Source organism: Ylistrum balloti, unplaced genomic scaffold, assembly GCF_031769215.1.
Source record: "Ylistrum balloti isolate Yb309-2 unplaced genomic scaffold, AGI_CSIRO_Ybal_v1 Utg370450, whole genome shotgun sequence".
NCBI lineage: Eukaryota > Metazoa > Mollusca > Bivalvia > Pectinida > Pectinidae > Ylistrum > Ylistrum balloti.
In genome coordinates, this window is record NW_026782299.1 from 3048390 (window position 1) to 3069402 (window position 21013).

General features: G+C 34.3%; 1 protein-coding gene across 1 annotated transcript; it reads left to right on the forward strand.

Moving 5' to 3' along the window:
• The first annotated feature begins 2803 nt into the window (after positions 1-2803).
• LOC132554968 (sodium- and chloride-dependent glycine transporter 2-like) lies at positions 2804-17055 on the forward strand. Its single transcript, XM_060219296.1, has 13 exons — positions 2804-3011; positions 7724-7855; positions 9006-9339; positions 9755-9887; positions 10410-10544; positions 10837-10940; positions 11181-11305; positions 14310-14422; positions 14930-15058; positions 15175-15271; positions 15539-15639; positions 16022-16192; positions 16903-17055. Exons 1-13 carry the CDS (start codon positions 2804-2806, stop codon positions 17053-17055), a joined length of 1935 nt encoding a protein of 644 aa, XP_060075279.1.
• The last annotated feature ends 3958 nt before the right edge of the window (positions 17056-21013 follow it).

Consider the following 21013-nt stretch of genomic DNA (forward strand, 5'->3'; position numbering starts at 1 on the left):
AAGCACTCACACTAACTGGATTGGTACCTTTACTTAGCACTCACACTTACTGGATTGGTACCTTTACTAAGCACTCTCTCTGTAACTGGATTAGTACCTTTACTAAGCACTCACACTAACTGGATTGGTACCTTTACTAAGCACTTCCTCTGTAACTGGATTAGTACCTTTACTAAGCACTCACACTAACTGGATTGGTACCTTTACTAAGCACTCACACTAACCGGATTAGTACCTTTACTAAGCACTCACACTAAGTGGATTGGTACCTTTACTAAGCACTCACTAACTGGATTGGTACCTTTACTAAGCACTCACACTAAGTGGATTGGTACCTTTACTAAGCACTCACACTAACTGGATTGGTACCTTTACTTAGCACTCACACTTACTGGATTGGTACCTTTACTAAGCACTCTCTCTGTAACTGGATTAGTACCTTTACTAAGCACTCACACTAACTGGATTGGTACCTTTACTAAGCACTCTCTCTGTAACTGGATTAGTACCTTTACTAAGCACTCACACTAACTGGATTGGTACCTTTACTAAGCACTCACACTAACTGGATTGGTACCTTTACTAAGCATTCACACTAACTGGATTGGTACCTTTACTTAACACTCACACTAACTGGATTGGTACCTTTACTTAACACTCACACTAACTGGATTGGTACCTTTACTAAGCACTCTAACTGGATTGGTACGTGTACTAAGCATCCTCTCTTACTGGATTGGTACCTTTACTAAGCACTCTAACTGGATTGGTACCTTTACTAAGCACTCACACTAACTGGATTGGTACCTTTATTAAGCACTCACTCTAACTGGGCTGGTACATTTACTTAGCACTCACACTTACTGGATTGGTACCTTTACTAAGCACTCACACTAACTGGTTTGGTACCTTTATTAAGCACCCGCACTAACTGGATTGGTACCTTTACTAAGCACTCACACTAACTGGATTGGTACCTTTACTAAGCACTCTAACTGGATTGGTACCTTTATTAAGCACTCGCTCTAACTGGGATGGTACCTTTACTTAGAACTCACACTAACTGGATTGGTACCTTTACTAAGCACACACTAACGGGATTGGTACCTTTACTAAGCACTCTCTCTAACTGGATTGGTACCTTTACTAAGCACTCTCTCTGTAACTGGATTGGTACCTTTACTAAGCACTCTTACTAACTGGATTGGTACCTTTACTAAGCACACACTAACGGGATTGGTACCTTTACTAAGCACTCTCTCTAACTGGATTGGTACCTTTACTAAGCACTCTCTCTGTAACTGGATTGGTACCTTTACTAAGCACTCACACTAACTGGATTGGTACCTTTACTAAGCACACACTAACTGGATTGGTACCTTTACTAAGCACTCACTCTAACTGGATTGGTACCTTTACTAAGCACTCACACTAACTGGATTGGTACCTTTACTAAGCACTCTAACTGGATTGGTACCTTTACTAAGCACTCACACTAACTGGTTTGGTACCTTTATTAAACACTCGCTCTAACTGGGATGGTACCTTTACTTAGCACTCACACTAACTGGATTGGTACCTTTACTAAGCACTCACACTAACTGGATTGGTACCTTTACTAAGCACTCACACTAACTGGATTGGTACCTTTACTAAGCACACACTAACTGGATTGGTACCTTTACTAAGCACTCACACTAACTGGATTCGTACCTTTACTAAGCACTAACTCTAACTGGATTAGTACATTTATTTACCACATTGTTGCGAAGTATAAAATATTTATATATGATGTACTCTTCTGATACTATTGCGAAAATCGAAATATTTAGGTTTTTGTGTGTCTTTTGAATGGGATATGAGTAGGTTTTGTCGTGCTTGTAACATTTATATTTAAATGCTGAAATTCTATTCGAAATAACAATGATATGTACGTACAAGAAACAGTATAAAATTCATTCAGTTATAGCTTGAACTCTTTTTTGACACTGATTCACTAGGCTCTATACGATTATTCAAAGGGAAATTTTCTGACTTTAGATATAAAGAGATTGCCAAGAACTATTCCTCATTGACCAACAAGTGTTAGGAAAAGCCACCTCTGTGTTTCTGCGTTTTAAAAAACCAATGTTTATCAATGAGTGAAGTGGAGTCATTAATAATGGGTCTCGGCCCCTAGGGCAGGAGGAACGCGGCCCAATAGGAAAAATAGAGCACATTCTCTAAAAAGCCTGCTCCTCCTGTAGTATTAATTGAATTTTGCCCAAATTTGATGTTAAGCATTGTTGGGTGAAAGAGGAATCAATTTGTATAAACGGTTGGTCTCGGCCCCAGGGCAGGAGGAATGGGCCCAATCGAGGAAATAGAATACATTGTCCCTAATCCTTCTCCTCCTGCTTGCAAATCTTTAGAATTCTTTTCCTATAGTTTGGTTTTAGTACAACCAGGTGAGTGATACAGGGCCTTCGGGCCTCTTGTTAACATACAGACTGCAGTGTGATCACTCTCCGATGTAGCGATGTAGCCTATTATGCACCTTAACTCTTTAGAAACATATAAAGGGTATTTAAAGTGTAGTGACTTATCATAAAATATAATTTTACATTTTCTATTATTTTTTTTTCTGAAGATCTACGAAAGGGAACGTGGATTATTAATTTCCTACCCTCGCTTTATCGATTTAAATGACCAAATACATTATATTTAAACCGAATGCACTTAAATCCAACCATTCGCGTATGTACTTACACTGGGAGCTCAGTAAGTCAGTGGCAGGTGAAATTTCACACCAAACTGTAAGAACATGCAAACCCTTAAAACGGAATCGAAAGAACTTGATGAAATGGAAAAATGTGAAAATGATCCTCTCACAGACTTTCCTGAGGCTGAAGTTGGTAGTGAGCGCGAATTTTGGTCTAATAAGGCCGAATCATTACTCTCATTGATAGGATATTGTGTAGGGCTGGGCAATATATGGCGGTTTCCCTACTTCTGCATGAGGAATGGTGGAGGTAATGTTTTCATTTTATCGACTTTCTATTGTTTTTTTGTTTGTTTTTGTTTTTGTTTTCATCGGAAAAAGATAAGATTTATCCCCTGTATTGATAATAACGAAAATTCTGTCTCTTATGACATATGCTTTATCTTATTTTATTTATATATTTTGTGATTTTAAATGTACAAGTACTTCGCCTAGATATATATTCATATATATAATCCCGTTACATTCTTCTCCCTGTATTCCGAACATCACACAGTATACCATGTTCTCCTATCCCGTGCTTTGTGGTTCGTACACCCGATCTGTAATTGTACCTTTTTCTGTAGTCTATACCAAGTGTCCCGTAAGCAGATTCCCATATTCCGTACCCTTTTTTCTATACTATTTTATAGTATTATATACCCTGTAATCTTTGTCTGTACCGAGCACTGTCCTTTACCATAGAAACTGTTCACAAATACTCAATTCCCAGTTCTCGCGCTCTATGATCTGTATTCTGCGTCCAAAACGCCATTCTTTGCACTCTGTGTAGGAATCCTCTAGCCAAAACTCTATTCCCTGCACTCTGCCAAAAAACATGTACCCTGTACCCAGTAATATGTGCTAAAACCTCTATCCTTTGTACTCTATTTTCTATACCCAATACTCCATCCACCGTCCTCGTACTCTCTGATCTTTATCGAGTACTTTGTACCCAAATCTCCACTCTCCATACTCTGTGTTCTGTACCTGTACCCAACACTCCATTCCCCGTCTCCGTACTCTGTTCTTTATCTCGTACTTTGTACCCAAATGTCCACTCCCCATACTCTGTGTTCTACATCCTGTAATCAATTCTCCATTCCCCGTTCTCTATGATCTCCACTCTCCATACTCTGTGTTCTGTACCTGTACCCAATACTCCATTCCCCGTCTCCGTACTCTATGTTCTTTATCTCGTACTTTGTACCCAAATGTCCACTCCCCATACTCTGTGTTCTACATCCTGTAATCAATTCTCCATTCCCCGTTCTCTATGATCTCCACTCCCCATACTCTGTGTTCTGCATCCTGTACCCAATATTACTTTCCTCGTTCCCCGTACTATGTGATCTGTACTACGTAGCCAAATCCCAACTCCCCACTCTGTTCTGCATCCTGTACCCAATATTCCTTTCCTCGTTCTCCGTACTATGTGATCTGTGCTACGTAGCCAAATCTCGACTCCCCACTCTGTTCTGCATCCTGTACCCAATACTCCATACAGCGTTCCCCGTGCTCTACGATTTGTACCCCGTACTTTGTACCCAAACCTACATTCTCCATACTCTTTTATGTACCCTGAGCTCAAAATTTGTTCTCCGTACATTGTGGTTTCTACATCTTGAACCCACAAAATCACATTTCATCAATGTAGCACAAATAATGACCTGTAAAACTGTATACTTATAATTTCCAGAATACAAATAAAAGCGATACAGTTCATAAACGAAATTAGATTTGAATACAACAATTCAAATATGCTATAGTTAGTTGTTACGAAGTGTTATCATTACTTGTTGACAAACAAACTCGTATTGGATAAACAAATAAATACGACATTTGAATCTGAGTTAAAAATAGCTCTGATGTCTTTCAAGATATAAGAAGTAAAATTTCTCTCCGACGCTGATAAATCCAAATAGCGCTGGTGTATTGACTTATCCCTGTTTACGTACGTCCTCGCGTGCTCTGTCTCGCTTCAGTCAAAATATCCTTAAGTCACTCTGTGTACATTTGTTAAGGGGACACAGAGCAATGTCTTGTCATTGAAATGTCTTCTACGTGTGAAAAAAGTAACGCTGGGGTTTCAGAGATAAAGCAAAAAGTCAGATACTTCGGTTTTGATTTTATCAAAGTGTCAGAATATTAAGGTTTCAAAATATTTATTGGAGCAATTCAGACATGTCAGAATAAAAAGGGTTTATTTAGAAGAACATATAAATGTTTCATTGTTTAACTATTGAATAATGTAAAACCTAAAGGCCGCTTCGATGTTCTTCAAATCACATACTAGTACTTGATTCACGGTTTCGACAAAATTGTATGTTATTGAAATCTTAACAACTGTGTCGCAGTGTTTTTTTTTTATTGTGATATTATCGACTTCTTTAATTCAATAAGAAATAAAAGAACTTCAATGGTCATCGGCTGTTGACAATTTGAAAAAAAGGTAAAATTTCATCTGGTGGGAAACTCACGACCTTAACAAGCATGTGACGTACTAATTTGTATGACGTCACTGTAGCATTAATAGGTTTTTATACATAATCACAAATTATTTGTGAAATAAATCACTTTAATAAAAAAAAATCAAAGTGTGAAAGTGTGGGGCTGTACTAGATTTCTATATATATACAGTCTCCATTTTGATGTCATGACCGTAATCGCGTGTACATGACGTCAGTTCATTACCTTCCATCTAAGTGTCACAATAATTGATGTATCAATTAAGTCCTTAAGGAAAACAACATTTCATTTTTTTTTCAATAAAAACGTGAAACATACATATGTCTATTCGCTACACCTTTACATTTATAATTGTGGAAAGGTTCTTTTAACTGTCAAATTTCTAACACAATTACTGAACGTTTCAATTAGCACTGACGATTGTACGCGACGTCGTGTGATTGTCTATTTCTTTTCGTGACCAAAACGTAATTAGCGATTACGGGCCGGGTTACTTAATAAATACCTATTGTACATTTTAACTTGGTCGAAAAACTATACAAATTTGTCCTTACAGTTCACGATATTAACTCATCACTTTTTTGTTCAAAATATAATTTTTATTGTTCACTATCAGCTATGTGTATTTGTGAACACAAAGTTTCAGTAACTATAGAACATTTCACACTTGAGGTTATATGATAATAACACTTTGTAATTTCTCATACATGCGGCGACACATCAGGGTCTGTTATAAAACATTATTCTTTTGCACGTGCGAGATAATATTTTTAAAAAAGAAAGACAATAACAAAAGGTCGCGGACATTCGTCAACTCTTAATTCGCGTTAGTGAAAACTTTCTGTAATTATCTGTATAAGAAAATTGATAACAAAAACAGTCATCTATGTATAATAGCAAAGGTAATTTGACGTCTGTAAAGCGATGGGATATATTTACGTTGCACGTTCTTTTTGAATACACACGTATAATACAATGAGGTTATGTACAAGCGGACAACGGTCATGACACCAAAATGGAGACCAAATGAATGGCATGGTTTCTGAAATAATCACGTGATGAAAGCATGCTGAATTAACTTCTATTTCTTATATGGTTTAAGGAACTTGTTACAAGTGTTGCATTCAAGTATGCAAGAGGCTCCCTTAAATAAATTGTTTTATTAATAAATCTTTTATGACATGTAAGTGGAGTAAATACTTGTATGTAAGTTAGATGAAAGATAATCTTTCACACATTGGCAGATCTTAAATGTGATTTATTACAAAACTAGCTTGTTCTGAGGTAATAAAAACAATGCTGACTTGACAACAAACAAATCATTAAATCACATGCTTGCTTAGGTCGTGAAAAATTTCCTTCCAAATGAAAGTTTTACGACGATCATAATGACTTGCCCAATGTCCATTGTGGTCAGTTTGTTTCCATGTGAGTTAAAGATATTGGTCATGTTAGGACCAAAAACAGGGACAACACAGCTGTTTAGATTTCATCCATATGCAACTGTGTCGAAAGCAAAAATCAAGTACATTAATGAATGTGATATGTAGAAAATCAATGTGGGCTGTACTTGTGGTTTTGATCATTATTCACTTTACATGAAAAATGTTTGCATACATACCTGTCAGAGAACCCACGCCTTTTTTAACGAGTCGATACATGCAAGGCTCTAGAACGGGGACTAACTATGAAGCGTGAGTTATGGTGACACATTATGTACAACATAATTAAGGTAGTTCTCTGATGTTGATGTTGTGAAGGGTCCATTCAATGCGTGTTCGTTCAGTCGAAAGACGCTATACATAAATTACCTGCAATGCGTTAATTTCCATATCGCCTCGACACACATTTGGAATAACGATACACTTCGACAAAAGAGTTGCAATCTTTTTTCCGCTACCGGCGTCATACGTAATGTCAATATCTGTCAATAAAAAGAGCGTCGAGTTCAATAGCCCTGGTTTAGTGCCAGGTGTAGATGACTTTTAAATTCCTTTAGACGTAATGTTACCTGTGTTATATTAGCCTTATATCATACATGTACATATAGTGTTCTTATGTATTTAACTGTTAAAATATTTGTAAGGCTTACAGTAAATAAACAATACAATACAATTGATTCATGAAGTTGAAAAATAAAGTTCCATTTTCATTTTTATTCAATTTTATACGATAAGGGGCTTCACAACTTCACGCTTATTTATGATGAAATATCTTGGTATCAAATTTTGTGCTGAAGATTACAAGGATATCACTAATACTAAATGCGATATTATTTATTTCTATTAATCATTTAATTAAATATTTAATTAACTTATTAATATCATTGAATTTATTTATATCCAAACAATTTTATAGCAAGTTAAACTTGTAGTGCCGAATAAAAGCGCGCCACAGAGGGGTCTTACTAAAGGACACCAGAGTGCAAGATAAAAAAAAAACATGTGACAGACAGGTGACCCCATACCTTTTCCATTTATCGTAATTTAATTTCCTATTTTTAAACTTTTACAGGAAGTTTCCTGATTGCTTTTCTGGTCTTCCTTATAATATGTGGACTGCCTATGTACTTTGTCGATATGGCCATTGGTCAGTTTACTGGCCGAACAGCCCTACATGCCTGGGAGTTGTGTCCTCTGCTGAAAGGTAAAAGTTTGCGTGTCTAAAATGGTATCTTCTCACTTAGCCAACATTCTGCATTTTGAGGTATACAGGTAAGGTATTTTTGTGCAAAGTGAGACTAGGTGTGAAAGGTAGAACTATAGGAGATAATTACAGGTAAGGCTATAGACCGCTTCATAAAACTTTCAACTTTTAGGAGAATGTCAACGGGATATATTGAGAGAAACAACTCCTGATGTTTCAGTATTACATGTATGTTTCTTCACATAAAACACTTATTCAGAAATAACACAAAAAATAACCAGGTTTTTAACTTAGCCTTTATATTTCAATTATTTCAATTATAAAAAAGAAAAGAAACAACGGACACCTAAATTAACCAGATTTTCAACACCTTTGTTGAATAAAGGTACATAACTTTATGTTTGTAAATCCATGCATCGTCATTACATATACCAAAATCATGCATTAGTAACAATGATAAAAAAATTATATAATCTAAACTTGCTCAAATATTCGTCTGTTAGTCAATTACCGTTTTAATACATTACCTGTGCATTAGGAATTAAGATAGGACTCAATACATTTAAACTGTTTAGATTACTCTAAACAGGGGAATTTATTATTGGCAATGTACAATTTGAATATCTGCCTCGTTATACTGATAATAATATCAAATTCATTTTCCTTCCCAGTTCAATGATATAACCAATTAACAAATTACAAACAAAATGCGATCTGGTAACAAGATAATATAATTATAAAAACCCCGTATTTACCGATTTCATTGTATTTTGTCCATTGATACATATTACTAAGAACAACATATCTTCATCAGGAACACTCGCGGGACTTTCTTTGATAATATTTTTCCACGTTTTGAATTTAAGTTATCTACCTCTGTCTTCCTCTGTGTCATATTGCTCAAATAGATATTTGTGTTTTGCATGTGGAAAAATTCTCGATGTGAACATTTAAGTGGATCTTTCAATATTTCAGCGGTCTGAAAATTGTGTCGAAACGATGTGTACATAGTCATCAAACTATTCGCCTTTTTGATTTTTTTGTTCTTATCTATTGACGCATTAAACGCGGCAAATTAATGATCGCGAAGATTTACACTTTTTGCAGTAACTTGCATTCATATCATATTTGTAACATGTGTATGTTAAAGGTATTGGTGCGGGTGTGCTGCTAGTTCTTGTGATAATTAGCTCCTACTACACTATCATCATCGCCTGGACTCTGTTTTATCTGGGTAACAGTTTTCTCAGCCCTCTACCATGGCGGACATGTGACAACAAATGGAATACCGACAACTGTATAACAGAAAGGAGCTTGCTGGTGCAGGTCATTTCATCATCAAACGTTACGGAATATGGACACCCGACGTCTGGCATTAATACTACCGGAAAAGGACTGACCAACATTTCCGGCTCGGCAGAAAATTTCGGAAATCTATCAGCTACCTCAATGAAGAGATTTACTTCTGAAGAGGAATTTTGGCAGCAAGTTCAATCTCTTACTTATAAATGCTTTTTCTCAATGAATAAGATATGCTTGGTTTGTATGTTCAATAAGGTCAAATGTCAAAACTTTCAGATAAAAAAAAAACACATACATTTTTACCCTTTTGATTTTAAGTTTTAAACAATTGATATATTTTCCTAGAAGATATTAATAATTGAAACAAGGTAAGCTTATAACTATGGTTAAGTGAACAAACTTTTCAGCACAGGTAAAAAAAAGTCCAAATGTAGTCTCGGTAAGTTGTATTAAAGAACATAGCTGAATATTTTACATCACTTGCTTAAAGAGAACAAAAAATGTTTGAATATAAGAATATTTCATTCAAGAAATAGAAAAACAAACACGAATTAATGAGCATGTAAATAAATAAATGTAATTCCATCTTTTCGCCAGACGTGGCCTTCTGGAGATATCTTCTGGTTTACACGAGATAGGAGGAATTCCTTGGCATCTGGCAGTTTGTTATCTAGCTGCGTGGATCATTCTCTTTCTTTGTCTTGTGAAGGGTATACGGTCTTCTGGAAAGGTAATTGTGGTATAACCTTATCAATGTGCACATTCGGTTTTAATTTTTCCACAAGTTTTGCGGTGGTCGGTGATAGATATTGCTGATGCAATTAATGCCAATTTGAATTCATTGTAGGAAAATACACATATTCATTTAAAATCATTGAGATAGAACCTGATGCAATTTATGGAAGATTTGCACACAAGCCAATAGCATATTTAAGTATAAAGTGAAAATTAGATACAGCAGAGCAAAGTGTTTCGTACTTCAAGGTCTAGTCTATTCACCTAGGGGTGAAATAAAAATTGATCGACAGAAATATCAAAATCTAGATGGAAAGGTTCACAAGCCCCATAATTCAATAAATCATAGGTTACAGCTTGATGCCGGCTGTATCAATGACTGATAAGAAAAATCGTGTCTCTTCCGAATTTCATATTCAGTGTTCCTTCATTTTGGTATAATATGTATTTTACGTTTCGTTTGAATCGTATGTTAAAATCCTACATGTTTTATACTTCTATTAGTGTTACATTACAGGTGGTTTATGTCACCGCTGTCCTTCCGTATATACTCCTTACTGTACTATTAATCAGGGCATTACTTTTACCTGGGGCCAAAGATGGAATACTATTTTATATCACCCCACAGTTCCAACGGCTAGGAGATTTGCAGGTATTAGAACAAATTGTTAATTCTTATGATTATCAAATAATATGACATATGAATGATATGAAATGTGAATATGACAAAAAACTTACTTGAGATATTTAAAGTCAGATAGGATATTTAAAAATCATTTTTATGAAAATAAAATCATGATAAAAAAATCAGCCCAGATCGATATACGAAGTTTGAAAAAAAGGTGCCTGGCGTATCAATCGTATAAAAAAGGTATCGATTTCATTTTAGGTTAGTGTTAACAAATTCTAGAAGATTCTGCATAGCATAGCTTTTCTATTCCAAGGTATGGCTAGAGGCTGCACTGCAAGTGTTCTACTCTCTCTGTCCTGCCTGGGGGCCAATTATCACATTGGCAAGTTATAACAAATTCAATAACAATTTTTACAGGTAAGTGTCCTTTCGTCCAGAACTCACTTTTGGAAATATGTTTTATTACAAAAAACTCTGTTTTCATTGTTTATGTTAGGAAACCTCTTTTCTCCCTTTCATTTTTTTTTTTTTTCATTTGCGTTGGTTTCAATAGTTTTGTTGGAAATGGGAGAAACGAAATCAAGCAAGTGTGGTAATGTATTGTGAATAAACGTGAAAAAGGGAACAAAAAGTGATAAGTTTTCTCTCACTTGGTAGAGATTCCATCCTGTTGACATTTATATGTGAAGGAACCAGCATATTTGGTGGATTCGTGGTATTTGCTGTGATTGGCTTCATGGCTGAGAAAACTGGAATGACGATACCGGAAGTTGTTACGTCAGGTAAGGATTTTATACATATATATGATTTGCCCAGAATACTATGCTCGCATGAACTCCAGAGAAAAGTCTTTTACTTTGAGGCTTAATTTCTAGTTTTTCATAAATGTATATATTCTGTTCAAATTGTAGAAACAAACAAAAAACATAGTAATAATAAATGATAATAATATTAATAATTGTTCTTTTCCTAATTCTTAATTAAGGAAGATTGGATGTTAATTATCTAGTACTGGATACTGTTCAATCTTTGGTTTTTCCGTTACCAGATCCTATCGTATAATATATGCATCTTCCGGATATCTACATATTCACCGGCTAAATTCGGGGTTCTATAGTTACCCAGGTCGTTCTTAATACACCCTACTCTGAATAATTTACCTAAATAATAAAATGCTTCTTTTAACATTTATAACAACAGATTTTCATTAAACACTTTAAAAGAAACAATTTTTATACAACGTCAGAGCTCATGTCATTATACCGGAAGCAGTAGATGGCGCCACTTGGGTGTCATTGATCATACTTAGCATTAGAATAGTTTCAATGTTTCAACTGATATTGTTTGGCAAATAGATTTATCATGTAACATTACATCCATATGTATTACAAGTCGCTTCACATTTAAATCACGTTTACATAAAATCTAGGGATGTAAACAAGCATCGCGCATTTAAATGCAATGTAAATATTTTGGAATAGTGTGTTATAACTTCACCTTTCCTTTCAATGGGTCAGCCTATTTCTTCACTAACTATATGTACATGAAAATATATCAGATTTTTCATCTTGTTTTTGTGACACTGACCTAATGCCATGACCTAATGTATCAAATATCAAATAGAGACATCTTAAATATTGAATCATATTCAATGAAACTAAATCTTTGAACAAAAACTACTTCAGACAAAGTACAAAATACAGCATAACGTCATAATAAGTCATGCTTAAATGTTGAAAGAAGTCACGATTTTAATTGCGAGATGGACATTCACACATAGGTTATCCAACTTATCCAATTAAGATATTATTTTACTTCTCTAATTTGAATCTAAACAAAATAATATTGGGGTTAAATTATCTATCATAATCATCGTTTATGGCTTCGATATAAATCAAGTGAAATCTGGCACGTCGTGTTATGTTTAAAGACCTAAAATATAACGGGCTATTACATGAAGTTATACGTGTCACAGTGGGCATGTGCCTGATGTTACATGTATCTTTCGTTCAACTTGAGTATGCTTAGAAAACCTAACCTTTTATTGACAAAATGTCCCCTTCATCATAGGGTCTAAGGGCGTGGTAGCTCGGTAGGTTTTCTAGATTAGTCTTAATACCCGGTTTTCAAACTTCTAATATAAATATTTCAGTTTCTTCATCTCATTATGTAGGGAAAACATTTATGAAATAAGTTAAAGGATTCCGAATTTCAGTAGTGAATTTTAAATTTGTTTTGAAAAGTATACAGTAAATGAGTAAGCAGAACATGCGAATTAACAGCATCCCTCGGTTATTGCTTCTAAACAAGGAGAACTTGAATTCTGAAGATATTGGATACCTTGAATTCTTTTGAAGGATGAAGACTCTCTCGGATTCAAAAATACCGGCAAAATATTATCACATGATTCTGATTTTCTTGGACTGAAGATCATTTCAACTGTTGAATTAAATTCTTCCAGTTGAACTTATATGAAAAAATTGCTCATCTCTAAATAAAAAATGGATACAGATTTATTTAATAAAGAGTGATTTAAGGAAAATTTGATTGAAACATTGACTTATAATGATGGTTTACTTGATACGAAGCAAACACTTTTAATTTTGAAAGTGCATCCTTATTTCCTGTACTCAGTTGCGGGCTGTGTAAATATTGTAAATACAGTAAACCGCTGTGTCATCCTACCTTGTTTAAAATATGACCCAAGTTCTTTTTAATCATCTCACCATTTCATGTTCCCGTATCTTCAAATTAGGTCACTGTATTAACCAAACGAGTAGTTCACATGGACGTATGCTGTAGAACCAGTAGCAATACAGCTATCTACATCGTGATATGTAGTAAATGTAAACACATATTGTAAGACGTTAAAGATTTGAACTTATATCTTTGTGTATACAAGCCTGACAATACATATTTAATAAAGTAAGAAACTTATCGTTCACAAATTATTTAAATTTCCTTGTTCACTCAGAGTCTCTACGTAGAGCGGTCAGCCAGGATATGTTGGTGTTTTCAAACTAGTAATGCATCACAATGATGAAATAAACCAATTTCCAAACGAAATTTACATATGTATAACTATTTGACTATATTTGACTATATTTATATATCTAGGATCATCATTGTGTGATTCAGCTTTATAATATACATAACGTATCTAGTTATGTAAATCGAGGACATGGTTAAAATGACTTAAAATTATCAGCTTTAAGCTTCGTTATATGTTGTACACAATTCTACGTCAGTCGAGTGATAATATCAACCTATGAAAAAATACGAAATGTTTACATTTTAAAAAGCTTTTTTTTTCAACTTTTAAAGGAAATCGGGGGCCAAAACCCAGATCGCAAAACCATTATTCAGCTTCATGTTGACTCCGTAATGCACTTGATAAAATAACGTATTGCGAGCTTTTAATTATCCAGAAAACGTTTTGTTTCTCAGCTTCAGTGCGTAACACGATCTTCTCTCAATGTCTTTATATGAATTCGACCGGTATACAAGTGCATACATGTAACTAAATGTGCGACAATGTGTTAATTCTAAGTAACGTTCATATTCAATAAATGTATGTATACTTTACTACGAGGTGTCGAAATGATATATAAGATGAACAATTGAAAACCAACTGTGTTGGTGAAATTTGCACGACTAACGCGTATTTGTTGTAAATTTCATCCACGCGTAAATTTCTACGTTTACAGTATTTTTGTATTGGCAAAGTGCCAAAGTGTGAATGTTCCAATATACTGGTAATTTCTTGTTTTCTTTGATATATTACAGGACCAGGACTGGTCTTTATGGCCTATCCTGAAGCACTCGCTCAACTTCCGTTGCCAAATTTATGGTCTGTTATATTCTTCCTGATGCTACTAAGTATTGGACTGGATACACAGGTAGTAAACTTTGGCTAACATTTAACGAAATGACGATTTACTTAAACGAAATAAAATGTATATAAATCATTTCGTGATTGTTATCACAAAGTTATAACATGATCTATATTACGAGATGTAAAAGATGTTTGTCGCTGCAAAAGCATACAACGCCATATTTTTATCCATAGGTTGTCGATTTTTTTACATCTCGACAAATATGCTTGATAACGATTTGAAAAACGTGTGCTTTAGATAAAAGGTAAATTTTCCATGAATTTTTCTTAATCAAATCACGAATACACTAAAAATACGCTTTAAATCTTTAGGCAATTTTGAAACGAAAATTTATCTCCAATAAAAATGTACGCTATAGATGTGAGCCTAATAGAAGACATTTATGTTTCTTTTTAATTGGTTCAAGATTTGAATTGGCGATAAATGTGTCAGATTACGTATTTATATTACAAAAAACTCTAATTAACCCCTTGCCTCGTATCCATTTAAGCTTTATTTTTAAAATTTCAGTTTTCACACATGGAGACGATTGTAACAGCCTTGCTTGATCAGTTTCCGTCTCTGAGGAGGAAGAGAACAATTATACATGCCTTGGTGTGTTTAATATGGTGCATATTTGGGCTTGTATTATGTTCCCAGGTAAGACAGAAATCACAAGTACAAAGAATTAAAAAAATGCAAAATGAAATGTGCTGCAAATTTGTAAATGACTGCTTGTTTATGATTTTTATTATTTATATAAATATCAATTTCAGGGCGGTATGTACGTATTCCAGCTAATGGACTGGTACATTGGTCTGTCTATACCGGTTTTTGGATTCATAGAACTGCTCATTATTGGCTGGATATACGGTACATAAAATATTTTGATTTTGATGGTGTCAGTCAACAATGATATTTCTTCCTTAAACAGAAACGATGAATTTTTGTCTCAGTTGAATTAATTACGATTGCAGTGATAAAATATCGTCTCCAGTTTATGAATTGTAACAACTTATATTTGATATCTGTTTATTATTTGGCTAATCTTTACTCTTTATGTCAATACAGATGTATATCATAGACAGTGATTATCTAAATAGGATTATCCGAATTGAGTATTTGTTTTTTTTTATTTAGGAACTGAAAGGTTTTCTCTTGACGTCACCATGATGATCGGTTTTGGGATTCCTGTCATAATGAGGATCGCCATCATTTTTGTAGCACCCGCTGCGTTATTGGTGCGTACAATGTACTGGTTGGAGATATTCGTTTTATACACGACCAAGATAACACGAAATCAAGTACATATAACAAATATTTCTACAGTTCATCAGCAACTCGGGAAGTGCATCTAGACATGCTGTGCTAAAAAAACGAGAGAAGCCACAACCAGTCCAGTCGCGAAATATTAGCCCCACGAAATTCGAGAAAATATAAAGAACACTCTAGAGCTGAATAACATTTCATCTGAGTGCTATAGAAATGGCAAGGCAACAATTCGAGTTGTGTTATATACGAACTCATTTTCTTAATAGCACTAAATAATTATGGTATTTCAATGGGTAATCTTTGTCGCTTTCATCACACATAACATTTTACACCTAATTTCTGATGTTTCAGTTTGTGTTTGTATTCGCGTTTGGTACATATGAAGCCCCATCCTACGGAGCCTATAAGTACCCCTCCTACGCCACTGCCGTAGGAATAGTGATAGGAGTTGTTCCACTTGTTCCGGTCGTGGTGATGGCTTGTGTCGCCTATAGGAACAGTAAAGGGAGTACGTTTTTAGAGGTCGGTAAATCTACTAATCTACAACTACATTATATATTCTTATCTACGTTTTGATGTTTAAAAGTATTCTGACGGAATCACCAATGCGTCTACATTATACCTCGCTTATCATTCTTAAAGTAAAATTATCAAGGAAAATGACAATAAACACACTTCATTGCAATATCTAGAAATATCGAGTTTTAAGCGTAACAGATAAAACAAAATAAGCTCTCAGCTCGACACAATAAATGAGCGATTTGCGCCGATCTTTTAATGATCAATTTGCATCGAAATTTGACAAATCGTATTATCTCGTCTCTTTATCTATTCACACATATGTTGCCAATTAGCCGCTTTGCCAGTTGTGTTTTAATGAAAAAAAATTGTTATTCACTCACTGTCACCACCAAGTACGACAACGATTGAAAAGAAAAACTTCTAATTTCAATATAATCACCAAACTAGTTGTTTGTTTATCTACATTGAGTGCGTATACTTGTAACATTAACGTTGGGCATTGTGGAAAACCAACATATACATAAATGTATTAAACTTGGATTCGTCATATATGGCTTTCTGCCAGGAGAGAGGGTTTTGGTCCACAATTTATCGAAACAGCAAACTTTACAGTATCTCCGTTTTAGTAATGGCTGCAACCTCCGCTTTATCTTCAAGAACGAAAAATCCAATTTGTCTTTTAATATATATACATGTATATTTTGTTTCAGAGAATCGCTGATGCTTGTAAACCTTCTCAACAGTGGAAACCAGCATCCAAGAAACATGCTCAACATTACACATACCCCAAACTTCCGGAATACAACACTTTGTGGAGTAGACTCAAACTGAACATCCTTGGAGCAAATTCTATTGAAAAATGATCAGACGTTCTCGAAATGGTCATGCTTTATGAACTTTGTATTCACCGTAGTACTGTTATAACGTAATGATTATTTTATCAGTTTATAACACTTAATATCAATATGATTATATACCTAATGTTTATCAGAAGAAGCCATTTGAAGCTTTATTAAACAACTTTAACCCCAGTTACTTGAATATGATCAAGGTCATTTTTGCAACCATAAGTTTATCAGCTTACACGGCAAATATAGCCATTCGGACGATCAAAAGGTTCCTTACTTCTCTGTTAATAATCAGAAGTTGGTGGAAAGCATCAATTAATTTTATCTCTGTGATCTCGAAGACTGGTTCAGGTTTTTTCTTTTTTGCAAAATTTGTTTGAATCTAAACGTCATCTCTTGATTATTGATCGTTAGCCAGCATAGGTCGTTTGTTGCTTTTACAAAGTTTACCCTTGTGACCTTAGATTGGTGGATGGCATTTCTTTTCGGGTCAGGTGAGACAACTAAGTAGCAATTAGGTTTATCTATAGATTGACGCTTAGCATAGTTATTCAACGCAGAGACATATGTAATATATACAATCTTTATATTATCCTTATCAATTTACAACAATTGCTTAACTAATTATTTCGTTTTATACTTATTACTCTTAATGTCCTGGATATAAGCGCACAAGTAATCCTACTGTGTGCGGAAAACCGAGTACCCGGGAAAAACCAGCGAAGTCAGACAGGGGACCCTCTACCTTTTCACGGCCGATCTATGAATCGAGCCCGGTCGGCCATATGGAAGGCGAACTATTACCGCTGAGATCCGACCAACCCGACTATTACGCATTAATGTTGTTGAAGAACCTCTTATTTTATGGACGTGGAGTGTGTGTCGAAAAACTATACTAATAACTTGATTTTAAAATGGTCAAAAATTTTGACGATGTTTTAATTTTTATTTCTGGAATTAGCTGGTTTACAATGTAATATTGGAATATGAGAGTAAGTGCTCATAACAGAAACGTATTACTAGACATAACCTTGGAGTGTTTCATATAAAACATAACCTTTATTCAACAGGATTCATGGGTTCTATACAAAAACTTGTAACGCTTCGATTAAATTGTGTTTAAACTTTACCGTGTACAGATATAACAGATTCAGACCTTTATATCACTGTTAAAAGGAACCACATCACAGGCAGTTATTAAAATGTTTAAATTTAGAGCTTAAATTAATTTGTATACAACACAAATCAAAGACAACATCAAATAAGCTATGTAATGATATACAAGATTATATATAGATTTTATCATCGATCAATATATTAAAAAGAGGTGAGTTGAGGAAACGTTTAACAAAGTATCAATACCAATCATGAATTATTTATGCTACTTTTATTGAAACCTTTAGATATCAATATAGAAAATGTTCTCACTCACACCTGTTTCGTCATTCAACAAATGTAAAATTACATGTTACAAGATAGTTGATCTTCATATATATTCTGAACTAGCCTCCGTACACATTATATAATTTAACTGACAATACAGACTTTTAAGCGGACGTTTTGCATGTAAAGAGGGAGGTATAAAGACAGCGTGAATGTTGGTTGAGGGTGGGATAGGAGAGATGTTGGGTATCGCACGTGAGGCGAGGACAATAGGTGGAGATCACCTCGAATAGGGTGCTGTTTTGGCTCATTGTTTCTACGTCCAAATATTATAGCCACCTCCAGTTGGTGACTTACTTTTCACATTGGTAAACTCAACACAACTTCCTATCTATTGCACAAAAAATCACACTTTCAATATCAACCTATTGTTCCACTTTCTCTAATTCATTCATTTATTAGTAGTCATTAAATAAATGTTCAAATGAAAGATAAAAATACTGATAAATCACGCCTACGTTACTTCCGCCTTTGTAGTGTAGACATCTAGCAATAGTTGTTTTATACTTATCATCGTAACCTTTTTAAACATCATCAAAATATCGCACAGATTAGGGCGTTTTCACATCCCTTCATTCGGTGGTTTTGTACGAATGATATATGGTTTTGAACATTTGAGAAAGTCCCCATACGTTTACGGAAATAACATTCTTTTTTATGCAAACAATACATCATTTATTTGACCACACGTCAGTTAGAGAGCGCAGTGTTAGCCATTCTCCTACGACAATGAATTAATATTTTTCCTTATAATTAACTCATTAAACAGAGTAGGAACAGTTGAAGGTTAAGGTCAACTTAAGGCCAAGGGATATTATATATAATTTTGTGTGGTTAAAAATCCGTGGTTATTAAAAAGTACCTACGGAATCCAATTTTAATCATAAATAACCGTGCAAATTATATAACAGATGAATTATTTGTGAACAAATGAATAAGTTGGTTATGTGGGGGCAGAATATCACAAATAAAAGCACCAGAAAATGAAAGTTTTCACAGAACATGCGTTCAATCCTTGTTTATATTAATCGAAATAAGAAGATAAATGTAAGTTGCAGCAAATTAACATCAAATTGTGCATACTATATCGTTACCTGTGGTAGATTGCAACTTCCATAGTATTAGTAATTCATCAATCTTTCTAAGGTATCTGTGAGGAAAATGCCTTTCTATAACAATTGAGTTCTTCAGTTATTCCTTATTAAAAAAAAGATATGCGGTGCATAGCTAACATCCAGTTAATAAGTCTCATTTTCATTTTGATTTCTTTTAAATGTCTAAATAAACACCTTTGTCATCCTTTTAAGGCATGGCAAAAGAATTACCTGTTATAGAAGATTATTCTAAGAAACGATTATTGAAAGGTCAACTGCGACATTTACAAAAAGAAGAGAAAATTGGCACCTGCATCAAACTCTAAGAATCACAAAAAGATGTTTACTTTTAATAAATTACCTATTATCATTTTTCAAATGCGTTTATTTGTCACGTTTGGACATAAGACACAGCACATAAAGTGAAAACCTATCAATCACAAAAACATGGATAATGTATATCATGCAAAAAAGACATAAGTTATAATGTAAAATCAAACGATTATCGCACATGATGATAAAATCTACCTGTTCGTCTTTGTGATAGAACATTCTTTGATGATTAATTTGAAATTAGAGTACAAATCTTATTTCCGGTGACGTCATCCAGAAGACGGACTGCTGAAACGTAGTAAGAAATACTTTCCATATTTTCCGTGTTTTTATGGTTTCACCTTTGTGGTGGTAGATTGTATATATTTTTCCTTGTGTGACATATTGTATATTTGTAACGACGATGTAAGGACGACTATAAATATCATCGCGCCTTTGTACAAAAGTCTTAAACATCGTCCGGATCAGCAAAACCTAGACATCTGGACGTGACCAAGGTAAGAATATATATTCACCTATGTGTTGATGAACATGATTCTGATACACTTATTTTTTCTTTTTATTTTATTTACAATTCATCGGCATTTCTTTGATAATCGATATTGATCAAAACTGGTTATAATTCTGCGCTGACATCCATACATCTTTGCAGCGTAATCAAGTTTAATATTTTTATCTACCTTTTTTCTAAAGCATAATTCATAACTTCATCGGGGAGAACTAGTAAAGGCCCAATAACATTACCGTTTGTATATCTTATTTGTAATTCGTTTATGTAGACATCAGATATTTGCCAGTATTTCATCTGACATGACATGTGAATCTCCCCAACTTTCTTGTGACAGTATTGTTAGTTTGAGGGAAAGGTCAATGAAATAACTAGAGGGACAAGTTGATATGACAGAATGTTTCTTGATAAATTCTTACTTTGCCATTAAATATTTCTTTATATCGCTTGTTGCCTATTTGATTCTTTCTTATTCTAGTATCATGAGAAATCCTAGTATTGGTATACTTGTTGAAAAAAAATTCCGATGATGAAAAATTATATTATGCTCTTTGCAAGTTGACATTCCATAACTGTTATCATTGTTACTTATCAA